This window comes from Sceloporus undulatus, chromosome 5 (genome assembly GCF_019175285.1).
Source record: "Sceloporus undulatus isolate JIND9_A2432 ecotype Alabama chromosome 5, SceUnd_v1.1, whole genome shotgun sequence".
Taxonomy (NCBI): domain Eukaryota; kingdom Metazoa; phylum Chordata; class Lepidosauria; order Squamata; family Phrynosomatidae; genus Sceloporus; species Sceloporus undulatus.
Genome location: NC_056526.1, coordinates 87,948,670 through 87,969,076, shown reverse-complemented (window position 1 = coordinate 87,969,076; position 20,407 = coordinate 87,948,670). Strand labels below are relative to the sequence as shown.

Sequence of the window (20,407 nt, the reverse complement as noted above, 5' to 3'; positions counted from 1 at the left end):
TGATTACAGCCGCGAGATTAATTATAGCAAGATGCTGGAAAATGAAAATAACTACAATTGGAGGAGTGGTATAAAGAGGTATGGAAATTAGTGATTAATGATAAATTGACATGCAGATTGAATGTAAAAAAAGGGATTATGGAAAAGAAGTGACTTTGATGGAATTTGGAAAGAATTTATTGAGAAAGTATTGAGAAAAGAAGATAGAAGTTACCTTCAGAAGAGTAACTGAGATTTTAGATAGAATATGAGGGTGAAAATGGCTTTGGGGAAGGGGAGCACTGAGGTGGGACATAAAAGATATTAAGATAAGTTGTAGTAGAATGTAGAAAACACATATACAGATTTATGTATTGTATAATATTCATTGTATGAATTTTAATTTCAATAAAAATATTTTAAAAAACAGTTAATAGTATGCTAGATCAAGGGCTGGCTTTTTGGACTACAACTGATCATGCTGGCTGTGAAATTGTGGGATATTGTGTAGCAAAAAACTGCACAGTTGTTCTAAGTTCTGGATAAATCATGACAATATTATTGACTCAGTATATTTTGATTTCATTAAAGCATTTGAAAAAGTCTCCCATGATATAGTCCTTGTGAAAATATTTAAATCTGGATTAGGCAATCCTATTGTTAGGTGCGTGTGCAACCATGGTCAACAAGTGCTCTTCAAAGGCTTTGTGTCAGTCTGCAAGGAATGTCTTGGGTGGACTGCCGCAGGTCTGGATCCTATGCCCTTTGGCAGTCAACATTTTAACAAATGACTTAGTAGAGAAAGATTCTAGGAAATAGATGATTACATGCAGCTAGGAGGGACAGCTAGCACGAGAGAAGACAGATGAAGATTGAAAACAATCTTGACAGGTAGAACATTGGACAGGAACCAGCAAGATGAATTTAAAGATAGAAAATTGTAGAGGCCTACTTTAGGTACAATCCTCAGTTGTATAGCCAGTGTCCCCTGCATAGCCAATGGGGATAGATTACTGAGAGTCAATACTTGGAGGTCTGCACAAAATAATGACCACAGATGATTAACATAACTTTCAAATAGACAATAAAGACATTGAAATAGTTAATGATTTTCCATACCTTGGCTCAGCCATTAATCAGAACAGAAACTGCAGTCAAGAAGTCTGAAGAAGGCTAGGACTTGGAAGGGCAGCTATGAAGGAATTAAACAAGATCCAGTGTAAAGATACAAAATTGAATACTGAAGTTAGGAATGTCCATGCTATCGTATTTCCCCTTTCTATGTAGGCTGTCAAAGCTGAAGAGTGAAAAAAGCTGACAGGAAGAAAATCAACTTTGAGATGTGGTGCTGGAGAAGAGTTCTGGAGATACACTGGACTGCTAAAAAGACAAATAAATGGGCCCTAGAACATATGAAGCTTGAACTCACCCTAGATGCCAAGATGACTAAACTGTTATACTTTGACTATATCATGAGATGACATGACTCATTAGAAAAGACAATAATGCTTAGCTAAGTGGTAGGAAAAGAGGAAGACCACATTCCAGATAGACTCAATCAAGGAAGCAATAGCTATGAGTCTGTGGGACCTGAGCAGGGCTGTTAATGATAGAGTGACTTGAAGTTCTCTCATTCATATAAGTTGGAGTCGATGTGACGGCAGTTAACACCAAAAACAAGTATCTCTACTCATCATTAGGATCAAACAACATAATTATGGCAGACAAATGGTCTCTCTGTGGCATATTTTCCATCCGTTGCTATAATGCGGACTTGTGTACATATATGTGCCTTCAACTTGACTTACGGCAATCCATGAATTTAATAGGGTTTTCTTAGGCAAGAAATACTCAGAGGTTGGTTTGCCAGTTTCTTCTTTTGAAATATAACTGACAGCACCTGGTGTTCCAGTGTGGCATAGTGGTTCCAGTGTAGGACTAAGACTCTGGAAATCGGGACTCGGTTCCTCACTTGGCCATGGAAACCTTTGTGGATAACCTTGACTGAACCACATCCTCTCAGCCCTAGAAAACCCCGTAATAGGTTTGCCTTAGGTCACCATAAGTTGGAAATGACTTGAAGGCACACAATAACACACCTGGTATTCATTGGCTGTCCTGATTCACCTAACTCATACACAGGCTGGCTGGGAGGAAACAGTTCACTGATAGCGCTGGCAAAGGCAGTAAATCACCAGCACCTGGAAAGTGTCCTTGCCTATGGAAGTCCCTCCAGAGAAACAGGTTTGTCAAGTAGTCCAGTTCAAGGAAATCAACAAGCAGCAAGGCTAACACAGTCCAATAGTTAAAGATGCCACAAGTCAAAGGTCTGAATTGCAGGAGCCTGGAGACAGGCATGCTATCCAACAAACAAACAAGCTGCTTCCAGCACTAGCCATAGGCATACTCAACTCTTAACTGGGCTGACACCAACTGGTTCTAATGAAAGCCTTTCTGTCACTGCTTGGCAAGCAGCTTGGTTGAGTATTGTTGATTTTCTATTCTTTTCCTGCCCCTTCCGACTTGCCCCAGCTGTGTCTTCTGCCCCATCAGAGGCTGCTCTTCGTCAGAGAGAGCTGCATGCGGTTGCTTTGAAGCAACAGGCTGTTCTTTGTCTGGGGCACTTGTCTGAGTCTCTTCTTTAGCCTCTCCTTACGGGTCCAGATCCTGACCCATGACAGGTGGTCTTCCATCCAACTTACCCTGCTTAACTTCCAGTATCAGACAGGATCTGGTGCCCTTGGGGTATTTAGGCCATTACTCAATCATGATGCCACCTTATGCATTTTTTTGCAAACTCTGCAATCCTCAGCTGCTCTAGCAGGAGCAAAGAAACACAGAAGTGACAGTGTTGCAAGTAAGTAAAACTACGCCATCTGAAAGGATGTGTAATGGAAGCAATACTCACATTATGGGCCCTTTTGCACTATACAGTTATAGTGCTATGGTTCCACTTGAACTGTTATGGCAGTATCCTATGGAACCTAGGACTTGTAGTTTAGGGAAAGTGATTTAGAATTCTTGGTGAGAGAGGTCTAGTGCCTTACTGAATTTACAGTCCTTAAGAAGTAAGTCCCAAGACAGTTAAAGGAGAATCATCGTGCTTTAACTATGTAGTGTAAAAGTGAAGTAAAACCCCCTAATGTAGTTTGGCCTCCAAATGCCAAGGCCTCTGAAGGGGAATGATCCTTCCAGTGTGATACAGTGTTCTGTTGTACTTGAAGTATCATGAAAAACCCAAAATGTAGGAGAGGGATTGTGAACATCCTAATATAATCTTTCTACAAAACCTAATCAGATGAAGCACTAGCCCCAGATTTTATTTCTTTTGATATAGAACTGTACTAGCAAGTCAAGCATATATTCCCAAGGCATTTGGTTAGAAGAGTCCCAGAGCTATTGAGCAAGTGTATATAGTTAACTGTCTACAAATGATAAACACGGAATGAAAGGAACATTAGCTTCAGAAGAAGGCTGCTAAGGGCAGCTTTGGACATTGCAAACTAGTGGTGACAGAAGAAGTGTGTGTGAGAGACTTTTGCTTCCTGTTCTTTCTTCATTTCCTTGTGAACATATGGAATGGGGCTGTGTGATCTTGTGTAGTCAGTATTCTCATAGCTCAGTAAAAGGAGGCTCATGAATCACCTGCCCAGTCCTGTGTTGCTGTTGCTTCATGACACGTGAAGCTTCTCTAAAATGCAATAAAATAAAATAAAAATGTTTAATCCTTGCCAGTCTTTAGGAAGTAAGTTCAGTAAGTTGTTTTCTACGTATGTACTGCCTGCAGTACACACTTAGAAAACAACTTACTGAAGTTATTTCTTAATGACTGGCAAGGATAAACCTTTTTATTTTATTTTATTGCATTTTAGAGAAGCATGCAGTCATGCTAAGGAAAGCACAAGGACAAGGGTGAGCTGCAATGGCAGATGGCTGATATCAAATGATTCATATTTTACCCTCTTCCAGTGCCACCTCTAAAAAGTCAGATGTGTTGTACATTGATGCAGAGTAATGTGAAAATGGGATGTTTGATAACTCAGAATGAATCTAACTGAACATGGGCTAGACTAGAGCCTACTAAAGGCTTATTCCATGGTAATGGGGATAGCAGAAAAGTTTTTTTTCTCTGCCACCATTGCATCTGCAAAGAACTGGCCAGAAGAGCTGCGCTGAGGTATTAGAGGCCTTTTACACATTGGCTCACAAGAACAGATTCTTGACCATTCAATAGCCCACTGTCAACAATTTGCTGAGTGCTTTCCAGATAAAATCACTCAGATCCGTTGGCTGCTACAGTTAATACAGATTCTGTAGATGTAACCTTGGTCCCTGCTTGTCCAGTGCTAATGCATGTTTTCAGCTTGTGCAGCCTGAGGATGTGGACAGGATCCTTGGAGAAGTGAAAATCACTACATTTATCCTTGTCCTTCCTGGCTTATCAAAGAGGCCATAGTAGGACTGACTATAGGTAACAGGAGTGTGTAATGCCTTTCTCTAGCAAGGCATGCTCCCAAGCTGCCTATAGGAAGCACTTGTGAAGCCCTTGTTTAAAAAGGACCCAGTGGCATAGTTATCAGCCAATCTCCAATACCTCATTTTTGGACAATGTTCTGGAGTGTATAGTGCCCTCCCAGCTGCAGGGATTTCTGAATGAGACTGATTATTTGGAGCCATCTCAATATGGCTTCAGGCTTGGTTATAGGATGGTTGCCTAGAGCCTGAAATGCATGGGCCAAAAGAAGAGGCTTCCGGCCACTTTGGGAGCATGGCATTTACATGATACATGCCTCCAAAGCAGCCAGAAGCTGCTCCAAGGCCGCCAAAGATGGCCTGTAGCCAGCACAAAAAGCTAATTAAATATAATCTCAGCACAATTGTGACTATCTGCTTTGTCCCTTGGTGAAAGTCCTATGCTGGCAGTCTGATCTGTTGGTTCTTCTGGACCTCTTTGTGACATTCAGTGCCCTGGACCATGGTGTCCTTCTAGTTTACGTTGCTGGGATGGGACTTGGAGGTACTGTTTTACAATGGCTTTGTTTCTTCCTGGAAGGGGGAATCTCTAAAGTGATGCTGGGGTATTCATGCCCTACCTCTTGCCTGTTGGTCTATGGGGTCCTTTGGGGCACTGTTTTGTCCCCAATTCTATTTAACGTATGTATGAAATCACTGGGAGAGGTGGTCTAGAGTTTTGGGGTCAGGTGCCACTGGTATGCTGATGACATCTAGCTCTATTTCTCTTTTCCACCCAATTTCAAGAAAGCAATTTCTGTGCTAAACCTCTGCCTGACAACTATAATAGACTGGATGAGAACAAACAAGTTGAAGCTTAATCCAGACAAGTCAGAGATGCTCCTCATCAGCTGTAAGGCACATCAAGGAATAGGGATTCAGCCTGTGTTGCAAAGGTTTAAACTATTAAGACACTGGTCTGCACCTTACATGGATTCAGCCATGAGCCTTGATACTGAGGTTTCTGTGGAGGTCAAGAGTGAATTTGTGCAGTTAAAGCTAGTATGTCAGCTGCACCCATTCATTAGGAGTCCTCATTTGGCCACAGTAACACATGCCTATGTTACATCCCAACTGGATTACTATAATGTACTTAATGTGCGGTTGCCTTTGAAGAACGTGTGGAAACTTCAGCTGGTCCAAAGACCCAGATTACTAACAGATGCTGGTTACAGAGAGCACACAGTTCCCTTGTTGCAACTTCTCCACTGGCTGCCAGCCTGTTTCTAGACACAATCATCATCATCATCATCATCATCATCATCATCACATTCATTAATCACACCACATTTATTTTATAGAGCACTGTAGGCTTTACACAGCATTTTACAAAGCAAAACAATAAAACAGACAAAAGCCTGCCTACGGCATATAGTCTAGCCAACAACAAGGCAATATAAAGTAATAAAATAAGATTATAATAAAACTACACAATAGGATAAAATAGTACAGATTACAGTGCGTCCACATCATACGTGGCTTTGACCTTGCGCTAAAGCTACGCACCAGAAGAAACTGGCACGTGTGGCCATGGCGTGTGCCCCGCAACACACTGTGCTGCATGCACAAGCCTCATTGTTTTCAATGGAGCTCAAGCATAAGTGATATTTCCCTTATGCATGTGTGTGTGTGTGTGTCAGTCCGGAATGGATCCCCCGCGTAAAGAAAAGACCCACTGTAATACAAGTAATTAGTGGTAAAATCAAAATTGTGATGTTAAGACAAGAGTTGACAGGCTTCCCTGAACAAAGTTGTCTTCAGTTTGGAATTAAAGTAATCTAGAGTGGCAGTCTGCAAGTTCATGGGAAGGCGATTCCTGATGTAGCGAGCGATGAAGGCGAATTCGAGCAGGGACAGTGGAAACCCTTGGTTGACTCAACAGCCCCAAGTCCCTAGAATGCAGAGCAGGAGCAGGAAGGTAGGGCAAAACAACTGCTGATTCTGACCTGTAAGATACTGTATAGGGTATTTGAAGGACCACATCTTTCAATATGAACCTTCCTGTGGTCTAGGATCTGTAGGGGAGGCACTTCTCTCTATCACAACAACCTTCACAAGCACATTTGGTGGCAACGTTCACAAAAACCTTCTTCACTTTGGAACTCTCTTCCTAGGCAAGTTAGACAAGTTCCTTCTTGGTTTTCTTTTTTGCAACAGATTGAGTGTTTTTTTTTTTTCCTGGCAAGCTTTTGGAAATGATTTTAACAAATACATTTATGATTTTTTTTAAAAAAGTAATGATAATTAATTAATTGAAAAAGTAACTTCCAAAGCTCTGAGTCTGAAAGGTTGGCTTCTCTTTCCTTTTTACATGAAGAGAAAAAAATAGTTTTGGACAAATAATGTGTGTTACTTCTTGTGCAGCTAATTACTTTTCAATTGCTTTCTGTTACTTTTTCTGAGCTAACTCCCCTCTTAGGGTTATTACAAGCATAACATAAAACTCACTCCCAAGTGCCCCTTCTTTTTAATAAAGGTATTTTTAAAATGAAGCAATGAGTTACAGTTACTCATTACATCAGTGCAATAACCATTTTTTACTCTTTATACTGTATTTGAAATGCTGCACCCTTGTTACCCCTTCCCTCAAAGTAACTAGTCACCGGTACATTTATCACTTGCTGCTTGTTACTTTCATGCGCTGGTCGGTCTAAACCTTGTTAGTGACAATACTAATTCAAAAAGAAAGTCTGCTACATCTTATCTTAAGAGGGCACCCCCCCCCCCCCCGAGTCTGTTTTAATTTAAATAATAAAGGAGATGGAGAACTTTAAAAGTAGCTGACATTTTATTTAGACTTCATGGGTATGAAAAGGGAACTGTGTGGGATGTAATCTTTTCTTGTCTAATCATGTCAAACAAAAAATTGCTAAGGGGCTATGGCTCACATTTCGCAAGATAGAGACCACGGCAGAACTTATATTTCAAGAGAATGAGGACAGGCCCTTGCACTTAATTTGGGTGTGTGTGTGTGTTTGTGTGTATGTGAAACCAGCTTCAGAAATGTTATCTAATGTGAGGAAAGCAAACATGCCGTTGATTTGGCTCTTCTGTTTTTGGTGTATCCATAATTTGTTGTTGTTGTTGTTTTAAACTGTACTTCCTAATGTCTCAAGGGAGGAATTCATGCATCTCTTGTCATAGAATGTGTGAGCTTTCCTGACATTTGGAGCTTGCATATCTTTGGAGATGCATGAGTTTTCCCTTTGGGACTTCAGATGAGAAACATGAAAGCTAGATATGCAGATTGTGTGTGCATCTTTTTTGTACGAACCAGTTCTAGAATCCTACATGAAGGATCTCTTCCTTGTTGCCAAGAAATGTGAGAAGAGAGAACATTTTCTGTGTATCTTTTGAGCATTCTTTTCTAGGTTTCTCCTAGAAATCATTTCTTCAGATTGACAGGGAAATACAATATTGCCTGAAGAGTTTTGTATATTCACTGTCTGCCCACTGAGCAGCGGGACTTTGGAAGAACTGCTTTCACATATGTAGCCTCAAGTAAAGACCCAGTGGGGAAGGAGAGGAATACTGTGTACATAAATATCTTAGAAAGGAAGCTGCTTTATAAAAGCATGGTGTCAACAATGTTATTTCTGAATATAGGCCTAAGACTTTCCATACCAGCATTGAGTGCTTGGAACAGATTATTAGATATGCAATTATTATTGAATGTATGAATTATTATAAAAGATAGACCAGCTTTGCAAAGTTATAATGGCACTGCAGGTATCTTGTTTACCAGACTCAGTCTTGAATTTGTTTGTTTACCAGACTACTTCTTGAATTTCTCGTATCTGTTTTTGTTAAACCATAGTCTTGTTTCTAACTTTTGAAAGACATCTCCTTTTAGACTTGTTAGATTTCACAAGTATGTACTAGCATCTCCATTCTTCATGTTTCACCAGGCTCCCAACATTTTAATAATACTGGCTGGAAATCACTAAGGCAGTTTGGAATACGTAACCTAGAGTTGTGCATTTGTGACTGGTTTGCATTTACAATCTCTTCATAGTCACTAATATAGGTAATATGGCAGGACCATGAAAATCCCGCAGTTCACCAAGCAGCCAGAGCTGTGCACAACAGAGGTTTGTCCCCTGTAAATTGGGAAGCTACCCTTGTGAATGATCTCCAGTGCAAGGGAGAATTGTGACAGAGATCAGGCTTCTGTCAGTCATATGTGAGGTAGCACGCAGGAATAAGTGGAAATGGCAATCAGCTGCTTCCCAACTGACAGCGGAGAAGACTCCTGTCTCATGCTGCTCCCGGGTAAGTGAGAATTGGGTTGGGGGTTGGGTTGGGAGGCATGACTTATCTATGTAACTAAGGTGGTTACATAGCTAAATAGGTGATACAGAATCATGGTCACCATAACTAGACATGCAAGGAGATGCATGGCTGCTTAAGAAAATGGCAGCACTATCTCACCTCCACTGCTAGAAATACAAAACAGTGTTCTGATCATAGTCCATTCTGTGCTCCAATTCATTTCTGGTTCTTGCAAACGGGGATGTTTTCAACCTCGTCATTTCACATGGTTTGTAGATACTGACAGCAGGGAGAGGAGGAGGAGGAGAAGGAGGAGGAGAAGCCCATTTAGTTCTTGTACTGTCAGCAGCTAGTATATACAGTTTACCCTTGCCGTAACGCGGGGGATCCATTCTGCCCCCCCCCGCATAAGGCAAATTTAACATATGCTGGAGTCCTATTAATTTGAATGGCGGTGCCCCATTTTGTCCCTCACAGTTCGCAGTCCACGTAAGCTTAAAGCCGCGTACAGTGAGGGCACGTATGTTGAGGGTGAACTGTATCTACTCCATATCTAGTTGTAGTCTTACATATTCTGCTTTAGAAGCTAGTGCAATCCAGGCTATTAAAAAGTAAATTAAACACATCAGGCTTAAGCTGCAGTCCATGGTCTGGAAAAATAGGATATTAAAAATATACAGGAGCCACTATTTTAATCTTGATATGCTATTGGAGATATTGTACAACTGGGTGAAGTTAAGAAATTACAAAGAAATTAGACATCTGCAAAGGACTTGAAATAAAAATGTTTGCTCTGTGTTTTTAGCAAATATATTTAGTTCATACTTTGTGGACTGATACGCAGATTGGCACACATTTATCCTTAAAATTGTTCAGTTCTCTGAATTTTGCACTTTCATTCTTAGCTCCAAATCTCTCCACCTGCTTCAGGTTATTGTGTTCTTGGTTGCTTCTCCAACTCATGCCTTCCTTAGCCCAGTCACTGAGTTCTGGTAGACAGGCTTGATAGTTTGACAGCAGTTTGACTGTTTGTTTATTTTATGTACCACTTTTCTCTTTGTGCAGGATTCAAGGCAGCTAACACCCAATTAAAAACAGGGTACAGATTGAAAAAAAAAACATTTGTACAAAGTTTTTTTTTAAAGGCTTGAACTATGTTATTTCCATTTTTGTAAGAATGGATTTGATCATGGCCTTCAGGGAAAGTTTGGGATATTTATAAAATAACCCAGACTTGACTGGTGCTTCTTCATAAATTTCTCCCAAACTTGTTTTTGAAAACTGCTTGGTGTTCTTGGAGCTGCTTGTTTAGATATGCTCTCCAACATAATTTGGGGATTTCAATAAACAAGTGTCTTTAATATGGCACTAGAATTGCACTCAAGTGGATGCTATTCAATGACATATATGAGTTCTAGAAGCAGTGGGATGCACCAGAATTTATTAGGGTGAGCCATAGCAAAGAAGATAAATACCTTTCAAACCAACAACTTCTAAGTCGTTTTTGTTTACCTACTTTCTATTGTTGCAGAAAAGTTATTTGGTATTTCACAGTGTTAAGCACATCAAGTAGTATTAATAACAAATCCATTTTAGTTTGAGGTTGTAAAATGACAAAACATGGAAAAGTCAAAGAGAGTGGATACTTCTGCAAGACCCTGTAAATGCCAGCACCTATACACCAGGAATAGGTTATAATTTCAGATTAGATGGGACAAATTAATAATTTGTTGGTTCTATCTTTTTATTTTTATGGAGACTGATGATGGATTGGATAGTTCTGAGGATGTAGTGGTGCCCCATGTTTTGTTATTACTTACTGAACAAAAGAAAAGCAAAGACAACACAACTATGTATTGAGGGGGGATGCTTGAAAATGTTTTTTTTTCTTTTTAAAGAGCTACATGTGGGGGAAAGAAATAAGTGAAGCATCACTTCCTAACAACTAGTGTTTTGTATGAGCCATTGTATAATATTCTTTCATTTTATATTTCCTCCCCCTGCTCTCTCTTTCTCTCTCCGTGTCAAAATCTCCAACTACCCATGGTAACCTTAAGAGCAAGCTAGATAATGTGGTGTTTGTGAGAAATGCTTAAATGTATCATTGAAAACATAATGGAGAAAAAGGACATGCTTTAACGTGTGTTAGTGGTCTTTTCTATTCTTTGCACATTACAAAGAAGTTACTGTATTAATGTGCTGCTTTGTATCAAAGTACAGAAAATATTAGAGACCATTAACTCTGAATAAACATTCAATGTTTGATGAACAGTTAGGAAGCAATATCAATGACACCTTCTCCTTTGTTGGAACTTGGAAGCACATTTTCCAACATCTGTGAAGCAAGCTGGAGTAATTGTGAGAATGGGTTTGTGGCATAACAATGTAGTAGGATTTTACCATCAGTTGACAAAATAGTAAATAACCACATAGAGATAGGTTCACTCTAGGGTTGCCATAAATTGGAAATGACTGAAAGGCACACACACAAAAAAGATAACATAATTTCTGTAAGCTTGGTCAAAGAAACAATACAGATTCAGATGAACTCTTTAAAGTAGCCAATGGTAAAGTGCTAAACGTTTGATATTTGATTACAGTATGAGTCATATCATTGGAAAAAAGGTTATTTCTTTTAAACGTATTACAGTATATTTGACTGTATATGCACAGTCTGTTCAAAAGAGCATTCAAGGTAGTGAGTATCAAGAGAACAATACAGTGTGTCCCCTCCATATGCGGGCACACCATACACAGCTTCCACTTTGTGCTGCAATCAAATGGATGGGGTGCTCATGTGCTGCTGCAAACGCAAGCTCCATTCTATTGAATGGGGCTTGTGCTTACGCGGAATTTGCCTTAACGCGGGGGGAAGGGGGCCGGAATGGATCCCCTGCATAAGGAGAGGCTCCACTGTATAATGAAATATCAAAACTTTAAATGCTTTTAGGATACTGTAATGGCTGCACAGCTAGGATCCCAACAATACTAAGTCTCATTTTTGGGAGAAAACTGTGATAGAAATTTAAAAATAAATGCATAGGTGTGTGCTTGAAAAGGAGTTCTAACAAGTACACATCTAATGAAATGGCATGCTTATTCCACTCGTATATTATGTTTGTAATGGGCACCTATGGATTTAATGTTAAGAGATCCTTTTTACCTGACCACAGGTTCATGTCTTTCACTTGGGAGGGCAAGGGTATTTTGGTATGTCAAGAAGGGAGATTGTGGGCAGTTTGGAAATGTGCAGAAGGTTAAAGCTCTACTTCTGGTTGCTATTTAATGACAGAAAGAAAACCCCAGCAAATAAATGGTGGAGCCTAGCAGAACCGGATCATGCCAAGTTGGAGTGAACTGGAGGAATCCTTATCCCAAAAAATTAGCTGACGTTGATTGGTTTTCATGTGGTGGCTGGTAGTTCCCAAGTCACCGGGGTAGTGAATCCATTTTGCATTTTACTCTGAACTTTAGAGGAGTTGGCCATGTGTCAAATCTATTTTGAGGATAGGATTCAGCACCTTGTGTATCTCCTTCAAATTTTGGTCTAAAATCCAGAGCAGATTCACTACCCTGCTGACAGCCACCACTGCAATGCAGTGCAATGGTCATTGATGAACCTAATTTTCATACTGCTTGCATTGTTGAACAGATAGCCCAAGCAGCCTTAAAAATGACTCACAGTTTGGGTGATGGTGGCTGAAATCAGGTGTACTTTTGATTTACTGTGTTCTAGAACAACAACAACAACAAAAACCCCAACACTTGTTAATGTTTGTTGGAGAATTCTTTTAGAGAGGGACTATAGCACAGTGATGGAGCAACTTTTTGTGTCCAGAAGATTTCAGATTCAGTCCCTACCATTTTGTAGTTCAGATATCACACGAGAGACATTTAATACAACAATGTGCTAGGCATTTCATCTAGCATGAAGCAGCTTTATATGTTTCTTTTCATCCGTATTGCAAATGGTTGCACTGTTCCAATTCCACCTGCATAACTTTGCTCTTTTGTGAACCTGTAGCTGAAGTGGCTTGAAGCTGTTTTGTGGCTTGTTAATAATTTCCAAAATCGAATCATTTTTTTAAAATTATAATGTGTTATGCTAGAAGCTACTAGACATTGGCCAACACATAAGTGTAGGGATCAGGCATGTTTTTGCCCTGCTTGGTTTTACTTCCCTCCAGACAATGTGACACCCACTGAGCAGAGGCATAATGCTTGTGTACACTTAGGCCATCTGTTGAATTCATAAATGTGTGTTTCTTATTAACTCACTTAGCCTTAAGTTATCTGTAGTCATGGGCTGCAGAGCACAACCTCTTGAGGTCAATACTAACACTCCTGTTGATTTTAATTAATTTGGATGTTTGTTTTCTTTCATTTTTTAAAAAAGATCTGGCACACAGGTTTTCTAGGGGCAATAGCTTTTTAAAAAATTCCTAATGAGCTGCCTCTCTCTGCCCATCTTCAGTGGCATCCCCCCCCCCCCCTCTTCTCTGTCATCATAGGCCTACCAAAGAAACATAAAAATAGCATCTTTACCAAAGTATAATGCATCTCTGCATGTTGGAGAAACCTCATCCTCTCTCCCCCCACTAGCATGTTTGTTCTTCCCTTGCAGAGCTCCTGAATAAGGCTTCAGTTGTGTGAACTGTAATAATGTTATACTGTACATATTTCTTTCCTTCTTTCTTTATTTCCAGGATTTATATCCTGCCTTTCTCTCACAATGGTATTCATGTATGGTTCTGCCTAGGTCACCCACCTAGTGAAAATATAATTATAGGCTATAACTGATCTATATTCTATTAGTCTAATGCAGTGGTTCTCAAACTTCCTAATGCCACAACCCTTTAATACAGTTCTTCATGTTGTGGTGACCCCCCATCCGATAGTCTCGGTTCCTAAGACTATCAGAAATATGTGTTTTCTGATGGTCTTAGGTGACTCCTGTGAAAAGGTCATTCGATCCCCAAAGAGATCGTGACCCATAGGTTGAGAATTGCTGGTCTAATGCATAGTATAACTATTAGGGAGGAAAAATGAAGGTGACAATTTCTCCTGTGTGCTGTGTAAAATCTTCTATCCCACCATACTCCAAACCATTGACAGCAAACTTCTGGATCCTCAGATAGTCAGCCACAAACTGTTACCTTTTAAGATGCAGCTTTCCATAGTATGGCAGGGAGCCCAATAAATACCAGATGCTAAGTATGAAGCATATGGGACTTTCAGACTTTGTCCTTAACCTCAGTCCCATTCTCAGCAAAACCCTCCACACTCCAGTTTGCAGTTTCTGTTGCCAAATAGTGATCTGTTGAAAGAGATCACTTTTGTGCAATAAAAATTACAGATTTAGGTAGCCCATCCATATCATTAAGTCCAGCAGACATTGTCTGTCCTTCTCTCCTACAGAGGCCTCATCTGTGGAAGTTGGGATGGAGGGAGAGCTTTTCCTCAGTTGCTGGGGTCTAGGCATAATGGAGCTGTGCCTTCCACTTCTTTACGCCCCTCCAAGGCCTCAGCAGTGACAGTTGGGTTGGAGGAAGAGATTATGTAGCAGTTTTCCAATCTGCAACCAGGAAGGAATCAGCTGTATGCTAAAGGAAAATATAAATGCCCAACAGTGGTAGGACCCTGGGGGAGGGAGTTGTGCCTTGAATTGGAGAAAGACAGAGACTTAGCCGAAGATGTAATGAGTCATTTAGAGCATTAACATGGTCTGCAGTGGTTGATAAAGGATTCCTAAACTGCTTCCTATAGTGTAAGCCTATGGAATTCAAGGAGTGAGGGAGAATTAGGATCCCCCTTCCAGGGAAGGACATCACAGTAAGATTTAAAAAAAACAACACAGCTCAATTTGTAATTACATTCTGAATCAATTACTTTTCATACACCAGCCATGATAGTTTTATACCAAACCAAGTTATACATAGCACTTTTTATGTTCCTAAAATAATACCTGATTTTCAATCTGTAAAAGCTCCTATGATTGCACACCCTATTTTCCTGAAATTTTCTGAGTTTTTGCTTGGGGTGGGTGGGTGGGGGGTTAGGAAAACCTGTTGTTTCACACAGACCCTCAAATATTCTGGAAATTTTACATCTCTGTTTCTGACTAAATTTCTTTCTTTCTTTCTTTCTTTCTTTCTTTCTTTCTGTTCAGATATATCAGGAAAAGAGAGATTTATACACTATAGAGGCCAACAATGCACAGCAGTTGGTGGAAAGTGCAGCCCGAGAGATTGAAAAACTTCTGAGTAACAGATCGACAGCCTTGGTGGTAAGTGCAGAACAAATCTCTCCTTCTCCTCCTCTGTTGTTGTGTGACTTTCTCTTTTGTAAATGTTCTTCTCAAATGTTCGTGTTGAGTTGACGTATGTCTGCTTTTTTTTTTCTATTTGTGAACTCTTGAGCAGTGTCACCCTGGATTAAATGGGTACAGAATGATGACATGTGATTTAGTGTGTTAGAAAAGCATGTCATCATTTCATTAGTTAGCTAGCAGAAGGTTGACACTTGGGTTATCGATTGGCAGATTAGGAACCTCTTCCCTAATGGCCAACACTGCATAAGTAGGTTGCAGCAGAATCTTACAATGGTGTCTGTGACATGAAAAGGCTTATACTTATTAAAACACTCAGTTCTTGATAAGAGGAAATAATACCAGGTTTGGGGTAATCTACAGACCCAGTAGCAAAAATTCTGCTAGGCAGGAGACGCACAGTAGAAATAAAATAGAACATCCATTTTTGAAAAACAGAAAGAACAAAGTAGATTTACTGTGTCACACTTTTAGAAAATGGTTCCAGATCTCGGAAAAGTTACTTTTTTGCATTATAGGTCCCAGAATTCCTGAGACAGTATACATAGTCTTCAAAATAACCTCTACAGAGTCTGCCCAATACAGTGCAAACAGTGGGAAGTGATATCTGTTGGGGTTGAATGTTTGGCCTCTTACAAACAAAAGGCTACTGAGTTATTATTTCAGAAAGAAGCCACCATGTGTTTTACTCCTTATCACCCGTAACAAGTTGCTTTATTGCTTGAATCTGCATAGTGCAGGAATTCTCAATTCTTTAAATGATACATTGTTTTTTTGGCTGGTTTCTTTTTAAACGCAAGAAGGTATATCTGTTGAGTTTTACTGCTGTTATTGTTGTACTAGTTAGATCACATCTTTTTTTTTCTTTTGCCTGACTCCTAATTGTAGCTGTTTGCCTAGTCCTGCAGAAAGGAACTGTGAAATCACTTAGCTGACTTGCATACAGCCTCCAGTGTAGGTCAGTTTCATAAAAGATACACAAGAGAAAATGTTTGTGAAGCACTGGGCATTTCTTAGAGGGAGATCAGTCTTAGCAGTCATGTCCAATGGTTTCCTTGTCAGTGAGGGTTGAAATCAAACTAAACTTTTAGAATCATAGAATCATAGAGTTGGGAGACACCACAAGGACAATCCAGTCCAACCCCCTGCCTTGCAGGAAATCACAATCAAACCATCCCTGACAGATGGCCATCCAGCCTGCACCACACTTCAAGGGAGTATGTTCCACTGTCAAACAGCTCTTACTGTCAAGAAGTTCCTCCTAATGTGAAGCCAAAGGCTTTCATGTCTGGTATCCATAGGTTTTTGTGGGTTTTTCAGGCTATGTGGCCATGTTCTAGAAGAGTTTCTTCCTGATGTTTTGCCAGCATCTATGGCTAGCATCTTCAGAGAATGCATGCCTGGAAAGGAGATGGGTATATATTTACTGTGCGACCCTGAGAAGGCAGGAACAATCCACATGCAAATCACTCCTGCCTTCCCAGCGTCACACAGTATATATATATATACCCAACTCCTTTCCAGGCAAGCATTCTCTGAAGATGCCAGCCACAGATGCTGGTGAAACATCAGGAAGAAACTTATATCAATGCATTTCATTTTTCTGCCCTAAGTTCAGTACCTTACATTTCTCCGTATTGAAATTCATTTTGTTAGCTTTGGCCTAGCTTCGTAATCTATTAAGGTTTTCTTGAATTTTGATCCTGTCCTCTGGGGTATTAGCTACTCCTCCTAATTTGGTGTCATCTGCAAATTTGATAAGCATGCCTGCTGATAGAACTGAAGCAAAGTGTTCGACTGCCTGACGCACAATGACATGTAACAATTCCCAGCAACCCTCATCATTGATTTGACCTACCATGATTCAGCCATGTTCCCCTACCTTCTGCTTCGACCACTTGCTTTGTCCCACTGTACATTCATATCCAGCAAATCACTGAACCAGACTGGGCATAGAGTCTATGTCACTACTGCATTTGGGCCCTGGTAAGTGTAAGACAACATGAATACAGTTATCGGCACATTTTATCTGTTACAACATGTAAATCTAGGTGTGACAGTGCAGGGGCTTCTTGAAATACAGTGCCCTGCTTGCAAAATGGCTTGTAACCTTGAACAGGAAATAGTCAGCCTAGATCTCAAAGGTACGTACTTTACTTTGTTGCTGTTAAGGGAAAAGGAAATTTTATTGACCAGCACTTACTTCCTTTGTCATCAGTCCCCTTATGGCCAAGAAAGGGAGTGGCCTCCGCCTGCATCAACTCTGCTTCAGCATCATCTTAAACACCATTTTAGGCTGACAGTTCAGATGAGATGCAGGCCTTTGAGTTCAATACCATTAGTTCCTTGCCTGTATGATGTTTTTTTTTTAAAGTGTGCCTGATGAAAAAGGCAGTGTTGTTCAAAAGCTAGTGTAATGCATTTTGCATCTTTTAGTCTGATAAAAGTTATCAGCATGATGTGTATTTTGAATTGTGTTGTACTATGCTTCATGGCCAACATGGTCATCCCTGAACATAATGTATTCTGATCTTTGAAAAATCCTGCTTTGTTTGTTGGTTTTGAACAGTTATATACAGATCACTAGCAACCTGTTTTCTTGCACCTTAATTATGTCTGCATATAAACAACTACACCAAAATCCATGTAACAACTGGATATTTGTTTGAGTCTAGTCATTTCTCTCAGTTTTCAATTATTTAACGATATCTAACAAGGAACCTTGATATGACCTCAAATGCCTTAATGAAATATACTGAGACTGCAGCATCAAAAATACCTTATGATCCCTGATAGTAGTAGAAAATATACTGTACTTATGTGTGACATTCAAACTTCAGCAAGATCTTTTGGGGGGAAATGTGAAGACTAAAACTGTTAGGAATCAATCTCCCTTTAGCAGAGTAGTAAAATAAAGCTTGCCTCAATCTCATGTTCCTTCCTTGAACTGAAACAGACTCAAAACAAACAAGGCAGGCAGTTTCTAATTACAAACTTAGAAAATGTTTACTAATGGCTTTTACATGTTCATATGTGTGGAGTACCTACATCCTAACTAGTTAATGAAAAGATTAGGTTTAAAGAAAGGGGTTCCAATATTTAACTAAGCATCTTGTAGACTGGAGGGCAAAAGGAAGAGCGAAGTGAATGAAGGAAGTGTAGAACTCAGAGCAAACTTCTTTCTTTTTAGATGGATAAAGAGGGAATCTTTATATGGATCACTGAAAGTAGGAACTTTCCTGGGCCACATGGTGAAGTTACGTAGATACACAAAGGTATATATGACCATGCATTCCAGTGGATAGTCAAGCAAATGGAGAGACATTAGATGAGAAAGTAGAAGGGTTTACACATACAGTAGGTTTTGCCTTATCTAAAAGACCGATTGCTCTAATGGCAAAGAGAGGGGATGAGAGAGAGAGAGAGAGAGAGAGAGAGAGAGAGAGAGCGCTGCGTTTTTCCAACAGTTAGGATTTTTACTTGTGTCTGGATGTACAACCGGTGTTCATTTTGCCCTGACTTGGAGTACATTGGAAGTTTCACTTAGGTTCGAAAATATTCTACAGTTCACAAAATAAATAAAATAAAATAAAATTTAAGCCCATGAGGGTGAAAGCTTTGTTTCTCATAGTTCTCCGTTCAAGTCTACTAAGGCACTTCATGCTTCCTGCACTCGATTTGCTATCTGATTTCTTTATCATTGGTAGTCTTTGTGGTTTCTCAGTATACTATCCTACCCCAGAGTATTCTCTTGGCCTGTGTTACTCCCTTGTTATCTTCTGAACCTGAACAGCTTCTTTATACTAGCAACATTTCCAGTTTCTAAGCTGTGTTTTGTCTTTTAGAATAGCTTCCTACTTGCCTTACTGATTTTTCTAAATGGCAGTTCAGTGATGCACAAGTATCTTAGCTGATCCAGAAGTGTTTGGATCTACAGCTTCATCTTTGCCTTTCAAAGAGTGGAGTGACATTGCATGTTATTGTACCCGTCCCTGATCATTACACTGAGTTTATTGTTGGGAGCCACAGTGTCATGAACAGTTAATTAAGAGAAGAATCCTGCAGGAGGCATGATACGGGACAAGAACTTAGCCCATGGTTTTGCCTTGAGGAACATGTCAGTGAGTGACATCAGCAGTTCATGCACTAGCGTATTCAGGGCAATTCACAGGAGAGTAAATTATGTTCCTTAGGCACTGTACAGAGTAAAAAGACAGAACGAGATTAAAATAAATATTAATGAGGATGACCCACCTGAAATATAGAACTAGTGGGCTCTTTCATTAAGTTACAAAGGCAATTTTTTAACATTACTTTGGAAAGTAGTTTTTTTCACAGTCACATGTGCATATGTTCCTTTCCGCAACATCTGTAACAACAAGGAAATTTAAGCTCTCATTGTATTAAAACTTTTAAGCTAAAGTTTTAAAATGCTACATCAGCTTTTGGACTAAAATGTATCCTTTGGCTAATTGTATAAATCAATAAAATAAAGCTCAGCTTGAACATGCAAAGTTTAATATACAACTAGGCTGTGGGTTACCATGCTTGTGCCTCCTTGAAAGTATTAGGTAAGATTCTGTTGATTAGAGTGTATTTTGTTCTGCTTTCTGTCTTTGTTATTAACTAATTTTAATACAATTGGGACACTAACTCAGTGGTCTGGATTAAATTCATGTCTACTCTTGACTCCCAGAATCTCCCAAACAGATTGGCCAGTTCTGTAATTCTGACCTTCCCATATATCCAATGTAGTGTGGCACTGTAGTTAGAGAGTCAGATGAGGACTGGGAAGATCCAGGTTCAAACTCCCGCTGTATCCTGGTGATCTTGGACTGGTAACCAGTGGACTATTGTGAGGGAGTACCATGTAAGACACCTTTTTAGAGGAAAGACAGGATAGAACTGCAATAAATGAAAACAAAAGTGTACAGGTTCCAGACAGAGTTTTTCAGCAGAAACATTAAACTATCTTCTCAGAGTTGTGGTTCTTTTAAGACCAACATATTCATCATAGTATGAGTTTTTGTAGATTACAATCTACTTCTTCAGGTGCTTGAAGTTTAATGTTAGACCCTCAGGCATATGTGCGCAACACACTTGTGCAGGCTGGAACTCTAATCCACAAAATTTACATAGTAGTTTGCCATTACTATCATCTGAAGCTGAGAGAGTGTGACTTGTCTAAGGGCACCCACTAGATTTACATACTGTAGTTCTGGCAGGATTTGAATGAGAGCCTCTCCAGTGTTGTAGTCCAATGCTCAAACCACTACATTACATTGTCTCTCTGGGTACTTTTGCTGTTTATTTTCT

The 20,407-nt window shown here is 39.8% G+C and overlaps 1 protein-coding gene across 1 annotated transcript in view; it reads left to right on the top strand.

Annotated features, from left to right (window-relative positions):
- CACNA2D1 (calcium voltage-gated channel auxiliary subunit alpha2delta 1) overlaps nucleotides 1-20,407 on the top strand; it is a 577,268-nt gene that overhangs the window by 80,646 nt on the left and 476,215 nt on the right. The window contains 1 exon segment of the mRNA XM_042466637.1: nucleotides 14,933-15,049. Within this exon segment, the coding sequence (XP_042322571.1) occupies nucleotides 14,933-15,049 (117 nt within the window).